This window comes from Hylaeus anthracinus, unplaced genomic scaffold (genome assembly GCF_026225885.1).
Source record: "Hylaeus anthracinus isolate JK02 unplaced genomic scaffold, UHH_iyHylAnth1.0_haploid 5, whole genome shotgun sequence".
NCBI lineage: Eukaryota > Metazoa > Arthropoda > Insecta > Hymenoptera > Colletidae > Hylaeus > Hylaeus anthracinus.
In genome coordinates, this window is record NW_026535322.1 from 10,137,237 (window position 1) to 10,148,954 (window position 11,718).

The 11,718-nt window shown below is 45.2% G+C and overlaps 1 protein-coding gene across 2 annotated transcripts in view; it reads left to right on the forward strand.

The window, feature by feature from the left end:
- Nucleotides 1–6,210, forward strand: part of LOC128896122 (cryptochrome-1-like) — a 12,651-nt gene extending 6,441 nt beyond the window's left edge. For both annotated transcript variants that reach the window (XM_054159335.1, XM_054159336.1), the window contains exons 4-11: nt 277–461; nt 623–852; nt 1,310–1,477; nt 1,553–1,693; nt 2,103–2,254; nt 2,392–2,594; nt 3,252–3,278; nt 3,417–6,210. In XM_054159335.1, coding sequence (XP_054015310.1) covers nt 277–461; nt 623–852; nt 1,310–1,477; nt 1,553–1,693; nt 2,103–2,254; nt 2,392–2,594; nt 3,252–3,278; nt 3,417–3,556 — 1,246 coding nt within the window. In that variant the 3' untranslated portion in view covers nt 3,557–6,210. The remainder of the gene's footprint in view (nt 1–276; nt 462–622; nt 853–1,309; nt 1,478–1,552; nt 1,694–2,102; nt 2,255–2,391; nt 2,595–3,251; nt 3,279–3,416) is intronic.
- Nucleotides 6,211–11,718: the final 5,508 nt, after the last annotated feature.

The following is an 11,718-nucleotide window of genomic DNA, read 5'->3' on the forward strand; positions in this document are numbered from 1 at the left end:
CAGAGAATTTATTTTTTGGGGCTTGGAAGTTCCTTCCTCTTTGAATTCGTTTCCTCTTCTTCAAGATTCTTTAAATGCACCTAGCTCGGTACAAGACGAGTCCTCCAAAGAACAAATACTGTTAACTGCCTCGAATAAAGAATTCAGGAGTCTCTCAAACACTATCCACTGTAGTACGATACGCCACTGACTTCCGCTGTAAACGTTCGAAACGTTTCACTCGTTCCAAAGAGCCATTGACTTTCGCGAGCCATAGTCATCGTTTCCTTTATCCAGGATCATCGAGAAGAACGGCGGTAAGCCCCCGTTGACGTACCATCAATTTCAAAACGTGGTAGCTAGCATGGAACCGCCGGAACCGCCAGTGTCGACGGTCACTTCCGTCTGCGTAGGCTCGGCCTACACCCCTCTGAAGGACGACCACGACGACCACTACGGCGTTCCGACTCTCGAGGAACTTGGTATGTACCAAGTCTTCCATCTTATGGAAAACAAAATTCTGGTGACCTCTCTTCGACCGCCCACGGTACACCGTGGGTACGAGAAACACGTTTGAACGAGAGCGAGGAGTAAACTTGAGAGTCACCTCTGGATTGCAAAGGGTTATTCCGATTGTTGACAGGCTTCGACACCGAAGGGCTTCGACCCCCTGTGTGGGTGGGGGGCGAGAGCGAAGCCTTGGCACGGCTGGGTCGTCACCTCGAGAGGAAGGCTTGGGTGGCCAGTTTCGGCAGGCCGAAAATGACTCCGCAATCCTTGTTGCCCAGTCAAACGGGTCTCTCGCCCTACTTACGGTTCGGATGCTTGAGCACCAGGCTCTTTTATTACCAGCTCACCGATCTCTACAAGAAGGTACCATGTCTCCAATCGCATCGCACTTGAGGACCTGTAGAATACAATGGTCCTATCGTCCCACGTTGTCATATTCCCCTTTGTTTCTTTCTTTAACACGTTATTGCCCGGTAATAATAAAAATGAATACATAGCCAAATAACATTGGAAATTTGATAAAAGTTCGTGCAAATAAATGTATGTTTCCACTATATTAACTTTGAATTGTAATGTTCACGAAAAAGTATGTGACCAGTGTGGGAAAAAAAAAAGAACCACAATCGGGGACACGAACCCGCGACCCAGAGACTACGGAACTTAAACACTCGACCGCCGCCATTTTATACTTGTACTTGCAACGCACCGCTGCATATTCGGAGAAATCACCCACCCATTCCGTGTCATTTCAATAATCGAGTAGCTTCGAATGATATACAGTAATGTAATCTCTGTACTAATTCACTCTTCGTCATCGCAGATAAAGAAAGCAGTGCCGCCGCTGTCGTTGCACGGGCAGCTGTTGTGGCGCGAGTTCTTCTACTGCGCCGCCACGAAGAATCCGAAGTTCGACAGGATGCAGGGCAACCCAATTTGCGTGCAGATACCCTGGGACAAGAACGTCGAAGCACTCGCCAAGTGGGCTAACGTGAGCGAATTAAAAAGTACACGTTGGAATAATTCAGCGAGTAGCCTCTAACCCTGAACCGTGTCCTTCGAGCAGGGCCAAACGGGATTTCCGTGGATCGACGCGATCATGACTCAACTGAGGGAGGAGGGATGGATCCATCACTTGGCCAGACACGCCGTCGCTTGTTTCTTGACCAGAGGCGACCTTTGGATCTCATGGGAGGAAGGGATGAAGGTAAAACGTCGACTATTGTGGCACTGTACGAAGTCTACCATAAACGCAGTTCCGAGTTGGGCGTTTATGGGGACTTCGTTTTCGCTCCGTCCTCTTCCTTTATTCGCTGTGTCCTTCTATACGTTCGAAGCTTGTCGACAAAAGATTGGAGAATATACGAACTCTACCATGAATGCACCAGTTAGTCCCGAGTTCGTCCATTGTATGGAGACTTTATCTGTTCGCCCCGTCCTCTTCCTTCATTCACGTTCCAAACTTGTCAGTAAAACATCGGAGAATATACGAACTCCACCATGAATGCACCAGTTCGGTCCCGAGTTTTAGCATTTATAGAGACTTTACTGTACTGTACAATTATTGCAACGATTATCATTATTGTTTGTATAAATGTTTATATAAATTCCTCGAGGTGTTCGACGAGCTCCTGCTGGACGCTGACTGGTCCGTCAACGCAGGGATGTGGATGTGGTTATCGTGCAGCTCCTTCTTCCAGCAATTCTTCCACTGTTACTGTCCAGTGAGATTCGGCAGAAAGGCCGATCCCAATGGCGACTACATCAGGTAATCTATTAGCATCTATTCTATTCCTGTACAAGGTGCATTCCAAGTCCAATTTGAATTCCTCTGACGTTCATTAACTTGTTGATTATCGAACCACCTTTAATGAAATATTGAACGTATGTCCGTTCCGGCGCCAGACGATACCTGTCCGTTTTGAAGAATTTCCCTACGAGGTTCATCCACGAGCCCTGGAACGCACCCCTGAGCGTCCAGCGCGCTGCAAAGTGCATCATCGGCCAGGACTACTCGTTGCCTATGGTGAATCACAGCAGGAGCTCCAGGATCAACATCGAGAGGATGAAGCAAGTCTATCAGCAGCTCAACAAGTATCGCGGAAACGGTAGCGCTTCATGTTCTAGGAATCGATTTTGTCGATCGAACAACTCTTGATCCTTTGACTGCGAAGGATGTATTATACTCGAGACACGGGCTCAGAGAAATGTTTATGTTCGGTAAAACAATGTTGAAAAAATATCAGCTCATAGGGGACGATGAGACGAAACGTTGTTTATATTTACGATTTATTCGTGGGACGCATAGTTTCGAAGATAAAAATTGAAGAGTTAGAAATTTGTTGGAAAAATTAAATTTCAGGAACGAGGTCTAGGTTAAGTCCGGGTCAGGTCTGTTTATCTTCGTTAAATCAATTTTGGAAAAAAATATCAGCTTATAGGGGATGATGAGACGAAACTTTTTTGTATTTACAGTTTATTCACAGGACCATTAGTTTCGAAAATAAGAATTGAAAAGTTCCAAGTTCGTTGGAAATATCGAATTTCAGGAAAAGGGTCTTCAAGTTATCAATTTTTATCTTCGAAGCTAAGCGTCGTATGAATAAACTGTGAGTATAAAAAAGTTCCGTCTTATCATTCTCTACAAGCTGATATTTTATTTGAAATTTACACCGCTACGCATCTTACGATTTCCAGCAAAAATCGTCCCGCTGTCAAAGGGTTAATATTTCGCCACTGAATAATATTCTCAATTGTCGTTGCAGGGGCATCCCTCAAGGGAGAGACAGTTGGTAAGTATAAAACTGGCATCTGACCTTGAATGACCCTTAACCTTCCTTCTATGAGGTTAACTGAGGTTAACATAATCCCTGACAAAATATAAATAACAAACTAAATATCGAGTAGTGAACCGATGAATTTTGTACAAGGCTTGTTGAACGCGTTACCTCCGCCGCCAGTGAAGGAAAAAGCCGAGGAGGAAGCGAAGCAGAAGCCACCGTCACCGTCTCCCGAGACCCAGCCGAAAATGGAGGTACTCGATCCGACGACGCAGCATCAGCACCAATAGCGACAGCTGCAGCGACGTGGCGTCGATAACGCGACCTCAGCAAACGAACTGTCGATCGTTCACCGCCTAATTTATACGATTATTTATTTGCATTTTCTCCGAATATTTCACGATTCTCCGGCACGGATGGTTCGAAATTCTTATCTACGCGAAAAAGAGATAAACAATTGTTCGGAGAGTAACCTCTCGCCAACATGGGCCCCGTTTGAATCCATCATGGAATTCATTATGGCAGTTAGACGTCCTACGTAGTCGGGACGAATGGTCCCGGAAAGTATTTTTCAACGAACGCGAAACTTTCGTGAAATTCGACGTTGATCGCACGTTCCATTCCCCAAAGTACAATTTGTTACAACGTCCACGTTCACGGTAAAAAGAGTAGCGGTGACGCGCACTTTATATTCTTATCGCTGTACATAAAACACGTGCGTCATAAATAGATTTTTCATGTAAGCCTGAACGATTATTTTTAACCCTTTAACACTGTAACTATAGGTACGAAGGGACTAATAGTCTTCGATAGAAGGATGGGTTATTCACTTACCTCGAAGAAGAGTCCCGTCTCGTCTTCTCGACTAACAATAAGTTGGGGGAGCTAGATAAATTCGCCTCTAACATTGTAATAGATTACGTGCTGCGTCGAGCTCGTAAAAAGACGCCTCGCGTGTTCTGTAACAGGCCAAAGGGAATTTTGGACGGTTTGGTACAGGTGTCGGTTACTATTAGTACCATCTAGTGTACGATACAGAAAACAGCGTCGTTGCCATGTTCTTGGTATGCACATTTGCGGACGCTACTTTTACCAAGTGACGCTACTGGTTGTATTTATACCGTGGTTTGGTTAACAAAAGTATCCGGAAAATAATAATTTGGGTGGGAGGGATGAATCAAAAAATTTGTTCTCGTTAAAAAAGCCTACAGGATGGGTGGGTGTTCGATAGACACCGTCACGAATCGAGGGTGATAAAGAAACGGTATCCGTCTGTCTTGGAAACGCGCGCCGCAGCCGACAAAGCATTACGTCACTCGGGTTTTTTTTATTTTTTCATGTCAACAAATGATATATTTTTAGTGCCTATAGTACTTATAGTTTTACAGTACATTTCTCGTTAGATTTAAACAATTACAAATGAACATTCCCCAACACTCAAAAGACGGAACTCTAATGTTTTTCTCCTTTTGCAAGCTACCTTTCGCGCTCTCGTCGCGCTCGTGCTCGCACGCACACGCACACGCATACAACGCACGCAATCTCTCCTTCTTTCATTCGATCGTTTATTTATTTATTTATCTTTTTTTTTTCTTCTTTTATTATAACTCCCATTCTTTCGCCCTTAAATTACAGATTTATTAATTCATTTATTTCCTTCGCTCGCGTCTCGTGTGGCTCTGTGTGTGTGTGTCTGTCTGTGTGTGTGTGTGTGTGTGGATATTTCTCATTTCTTTTTTGTCTTTTTTTTTTACAAACGCTTGTACGTGCGTGTATGTGTGTGTGTCACTCTCTTCCCTCTCTCGCGGTGCATTCCTCGCGTCGCGCGAGTTGATCGGAATTTTTTCGATCTCCGAAATGCGTGGCGAACTTTTTTCTTTTGTTGCATTAATATGGATCGATCATAATACGGTATCACAGTACATAATACAGTACATAATACAGTTTTATTTATGTACGAAATCGTACGATTACAACAGTTGATATTTTATATCAATGATACTTTTGTGAAAATTCTCGGAGCAAAACTACAGTCAACGTATACGAATTAATTTCGTTTCGTTCAAATTTACTTTCTAGTTTGTATTCCCAACATTTTGTAATTTCCTGTATCGATTGGAATCCCAACTATTTCGTCATTTTCCACACCAGGGATGCATCCGAAAACTAGCAAACCGTTTCACAATTTCTCGCCTCGAGAATAAGTAAACAAACATCGAAATAAAACCGCGAGGCAATTTTTCCCAAAAAGCGAACCGAATTCTCCTGTCCAGGGGCGATCTCCTCAACCTCCCAAATACCGTAAATACCGGGGCTGCCGCGAAACGTCAGGATTATCGCGGAAACGTCGTTCATAAATTCGCGAGAGGCGTTGATCTCCCGTTTTCCGGCTAACGCAACCTCCGAAAAGGAAAGCTATTTCGAAGCTCGACGATTAGGCTACCGCAGCCGTGCGAAACTTTATTCGAACGAAGCATCAGGAATGGAAAATATCAAATTAATCGTACAATGGCAAAGAAGAATGTCGAGATCGCCCAAAGTACATCGTGGCGTAACGCGAAGCATTAACGATAAATCGACGATGTAATTGAATTAATTACTGTTCGACCGAAGCTTCGTGTACGCATATCGAATTCCAATTTACCGGTAATTAATCGAGCCGAATTATTAACGCATGCGATACGTCTTTACATTCCGAATGAATTGTTATTAAATAATAATCTCTACTCGATTAATTCGAGAATATTAGACTTCGTTATTTGAAAGGTGAGTAACGAGGCTCGCGGGGGTGGGAGGGGGTTGAAGAAAGACGCGAAAGATGGAAACGAGTGGGAGAAAAGAAAGAAAGAAAGAAAAGGGTAGGGAGACGGTTCGGATCCGAGGCAACGAGAGGATCGGCTCGATTACTGATAAAAACGATATCGAACGGGTGGAAGGGAGTGGGTGGGTGGAGGTATCGAAGTCGCTCGCGAGCTCGTTCGTTCGACTCGCAAACCTCGAGCATTAATTTTCCGGTGAATCCCATCCAATTCGAACTCCGACAAACCGCGAGCCTTCGGAAATACGATCTTTTTTCAAACCTATCGGCGAACGTCTTCTTTGTTCGTTCCTCTTCTTCGTTACATAAACGTTGGTACATAGCCGCGCATTTATTCGCATCGCCTGGCAATTTAACGAGATAATTGAGATGCGCGAGAAATTGTAACCGGTGGTTGTCGTATAAAGAAATTTCGAAGATAAATGCAGAGATAAATTTGAGATGAACACAGGATTTTCACCTGGAATCGAGGGGCGGGTTGCCGTCGTTTAGGGGCAATGTTTGCAGGGAAAGGGTGCACATTTCGAAACTGTTGTATTCGCTGCTTCGATTAGTTTATTCAGGGCGACTAGAAGCGGGGACTTCAAGAGAATCGATTCGAATAGATCTCCAGTCACTTCGAATAGAGGTATCGAAGCAGATAATCCGATAGAATCGTTTAATAGTCGTCTCGGTGCAATGCACTCAATGTCCAGGTGGAATTCGATAGTCAACACGGGGCTTGGCCCGTTACGAGAACACCGCAAGCAAAACGCTGGTTGAATTTCCACCTCGAGCTCGACGAGAATCTCTATCGACCACGTCACGCAGCGCAGGGCCAAGATTTCTGCGAATGCCCTCTCACGTGTAATCGTTAACGGGAGTCCATTCGACGAGGAGAGCGCAACGTGTCGCAGAATGGAAGCATCTTTAGACGGCTGCCTCGCGGCACGTGTTCACGCGCACGCACGCGTGTGCCACGCTTAAGGTCACGTGCAGGTTCCTAGAACGGGCAGGGTTTTAAATCGGTTCGAGGTAACGCGATCGGATCGATAACCTGATTAATTAACGACCAACCGACCCGGCGGCGCTCCCAAGTCCTAAGTGCATGTGTCCCAAGTGCGCTCGTACGACAGTCGGATAAACCGGAGGATGACCGAGGTCTCGAGGAACGGAGGCGTTCAGAGAGTATAGTGAGTTCCTTATTTCGAGACAATGCTGTACATCTATTTTCTGGTATATTTTTTCCATCTATTCGTAATTTTCGCTACTCCTTCGATAAACAATTACTAGATTCAGTTGCACTAAGTTAACATTTTTATGCATCTCTTAGTCTCGATGTGATACCTTGTTACTCCTGACGTCGCCATTTTGAAGGAAGCGGCAAAGGAGAAAAATATTTTTATGTATCACGAAATCTATGTAATAAACGCATCTCGACAGACGTTCTGTAAGTTTCATGATTTCTAAAAAATAAATTCACAAAAAATTGTTCGCTAAATAAAAATGTGGGGATAGCGAGTTGCTTATTTCGAGACGATACTGCGTTCCGAGATCTGCGATCCTAAAAGAGTCCTATCACCAGAAAACGTGTTACTTTCTCGACGAAAGTTCAATAACCCCCGTTCAGCCTCTCTCGCCGTCGCGTTCGTCATTTGTGCGTCGCCCTAATGCCTTTACTTTGTTGCGCTTCCTCGCGTAAATTGACAAGCGGATCCGTTCCTCTGTCCTAGGGAATTTTGGAACGCGCCGCCCGATTTGGTCGTTTCATAGAACAGGACAGGGCGGATGGTTGGGAGGCAAACGACGAAATTAAACGTCGACGATGGCTGGGAGTGCGGAGAACGACGGCGTCCTCGATATCCAGTCGCTGCGGGCACGTGCACGCGCACGTGATTTAATTGGCCAATTAATTACACCCGTTCCACCGTGGAAGTTGCGCGGCGGAACTTCGATACGCTTTCTTGGGAGTTTTCGAACAAATTATGCACGCGAAGATTCGCTTGGGTTTCGGAACGACAATCACCGAAACCCTCACCTCGTTCTTCCCGCGAATTCTCGCGGAGGAACGAGGAGATCCGCGCAATTAACCCTTGGTTGGTTAATGACTTAACCGTTGGTGGTGCGCGTTCTCTATTATTCCTTCTTGAAAATAGATACTTCGTCTCGTTGGAATGATTCGATTCACAAGAACCGATTGCTTCGATCTGGGAAGACAAAAAAACGTTTCTGTAATGAACGGATATATACATAAATAAAATCGTGTAAATAGATCGACGCGAATAAAACCGTGTCGGTAAGGTTGCGCGAGTTTACTCGATCCGTCGATAAGATCGTGCGAATCTCTTCGACTCCGTCGGTAAACTCGCGCGAATCTTCTCGACTCTGTCGATAAGCCAACAGCGCCACGAGTTTCGGAGAAACGCGCGCGTCAAATGGACGCAGGCGCTTTCGATCGCGGCATCCTGCTATCCGAGTATTGAACTGTGTAATTGTCACCATTCGTTCGCGAAAGTTCATATAATCTTCGCTCGTTGGTTTTCACGTAACAACGAACTCGAGAAGTACGAGTGGTCGAGAAAGATTCGTTATCCCCCCTTCCCCCTATTTCTCTCTCTCTCTCTCTCTCTCTCTCTCACACTCTCTCACTCTGGTATTTTTCATCCTGTAATAATTTATTTTTTTCATTTACCTAGCACGGCTCGACTCGCCGTAAAATGTACGCGCAAACAGAACGAGACCTCGACGATTATTTTCGTAATTAAATGTACTCCATTTGTCGGTACAATTAGTGCGTTAACTAATCTATACTATTAACTATGTTCACAATAATCGCTACAATTTACTCATAGTTCATAGTATAAATGTCGACAGCTTACGGTACGTACGCTACGCTAACATCGGATTTAAAGTCGTAGTTTTTTTTTTTTTTTTTGTTGTCAAGTGTCCTGTACGTGTATGTATACGTGTTATGTACGTGTGTGTATATGGCGGCGCCATCGAAGATTCAATTCCCCTCGATCGAACGCGTCCTCTCTCTCTCACTCTCTCGTTTCGTCGTTCGACGGATCTCGGGCCTGACGCGGCCCATCTCCGTTTCTTTATTTTTTTTTTTTTTGTGTGTGTTTTCGTAAGGCAAGAGCAGAAAACAAAGTCAAGGAGAAAGATGAAAAATTTGTTTCGCCGATAAACCGCGATTTGACTCGCGGCGATAAGCGAACCGCGCGCCATCTTCGTTTCTCTTCCGCGCCTACTTTGTCCCGTTTAATTGTTTCGTTCTCTTTCGTCGTTGGCTCTTCCGCTCCAACTTGCGATCTCTCACTCACACTCTCGTTTTCACTCTTTTTATTTCTCTCTCTCTCTCTCTCTATATATATATATATATATATATTTATTTTTTTATCTTCGAAACTCCTCCCTCGCTTTCCCCCGTGGTATATTTTTCACCGTTTTACTGTTTCTTCATTTCTGCGACAAGCGACGACGATTTAATTAATAATCCTACGTAAAACTCTACGCGCGTTAAGACACGCCTACTTACTTTGCGGGCACGAGGGGTTAAGTATAATATTATTTACGTTACGCGCTTAAATATCGTACAACGGCTAAGTAGTTTTACAATACGTCAACATCATTTTTGTCCTCCCCGAATCACCTCTAAGTACCGTTATTTCTCTGTTTTTTCTTTCAGGTTTTCTTCTTTTTTTTTCTTTTTTTTTAAATCGGTTAACAACAACAGATCTTACTTAACTCTAATTATGTTTCTGGTTTGTTACTTTCTAAGGCCTTGTTACTAGCACGGATCCTGCTGTCGCTAAGGCAGTGGCTCTTTTAACTCTCACGCTCTCGCTCGCTCTCGCAACATATCGCAGTCATCGCGTCACTCATTCAGGCACTCACACCTTAGCACGCGGGGGTGTGTCTTTTTGTCCGATCTCTGCCGCGCGCGCGAGGACTCTCCCATTTCGCTTCATTGGAGCGTCGCGGACAGACTTCCGGTCGATTTTTCGATCGGTAAAATTGAAAATTTCTAGCCTTTAAAGACGGACATATGCCAGTTTCGTAACGAGTGCATGGTTGGGATGGAGATCGGCTCGCTGTCGTCTTGAAATTCCAAATAAAACTTTCGTTAAAAATTCACGAAACAAAGTGATCGCAATACGCGGGTGTTTTGTACCGTGCATTGCGATTACTACGTTCGCATTTAAGTAAGAGATTCTATGTGACACTTTGCTTAGAAAATATAAATTCAATGACGAAGTTATTAGGAATCTCAAGAACGTTGGTAGCGGAGCGTAGAGGTCTACTGCGCACCTGCCTTGCGCACCCACGGCGCTAGGTGTCTAGCGGCTTTTAGGTATCTAAAACGAAAGGAACCAGGAAACCTACGGAGCCTTCGAGAATGAGGGATCCTTCGTCGAGAAATGAACGCTCCTCTCGAACGTCGAAAAACATTGAAAATTTGGCGGCGTTTTCGCGAAAGCAACGGGCTATGGTCGCGCCGAAACGAAATTCGCGGAGAACTACGCCCCGTGAAATTGAATTTCGGGTTGGTCGAACCTCCGCCATGATTTCCCCTCTTCTCTCCTCCTCCACCCCCACCCGCGAAGAAGCCAGCGGAAGGTCGTCGGCGAGTTTTCCCGTTTAATTGAACGCAGTGCGGAAACGAGATTGCGTCGCGCGTCTCCGATTCTTCGCGATTCTTTCGCGCCCAGAATGCACCCCTCCCCCTCTTCTCGGAATTCTTGAGAATCTTTGATTCGTTCCACGGAACGACCTCGTTCGTCCGAGCGAGTTCGTCTAGCACCGGATGAGAGAAAAGTTTGCGGGCGGATAAAAAAAGTACAGAGACCGGTCTGGATACCGCGAAAAGCGACATGTAGTAAACACGAATGCGGAGGCAAAACAAAAGTGGTCAGCCATTTATGTAATTCTGTTTGTCGGTGATGGCATTCGGTCGAGGGGATCTTGTTTGGGTTGACGGTGTGTAGATAGCTCTCAGGGGGCCTTTCTTAATTGGTAATGGTAGCGTTTATCTTGGCAATAGCGTATTAATGTAATCGAGTACTCAATAGTCGATCGTTTGTCTCTTCGTCATTCCTGATGGAGATATCGCAGTGCATCTACTAGATGGAGAATGATTAGAACAAAGTATACCCCTGAGTCCTGCCACCGAGCAGCAGCCCTGGAGATCTACATCCTGCTGTTTATCGTGAATCCTAATCAATTCATATCCCTACGTGAATAATAGTAGGCGTGAATACCCCTGGAAATAATTTCTTCCTAATGGATTCGAATTCGAGAATCAACGAACACACCCGAGGAAGGAGTTCGAAACACGGTGGGTGGAGGTTAGCCACGACGTCAAGACGCCACGAGTCTAACGGCGTCGTCCAAGTTGCTCGAAAGTCCCGACAGGCCCCGCGAAAGGATCCTAAACAGTATGACGGCTGATATCATTGGAAACTTGGTGGAATGAGTCCGATGTGCATCGACGACGACGTCGGCGACGGTGGCCTGTTTTATGCGGACGCTCTACGTTGGGAGACTTGTGAGATCAATACGTAGTCTGGTCCTCTCGCCTCTCACTCGCTCTTGCTCGTGCGCCCACACACACACACACACACACACACACACACACACACACACACACAC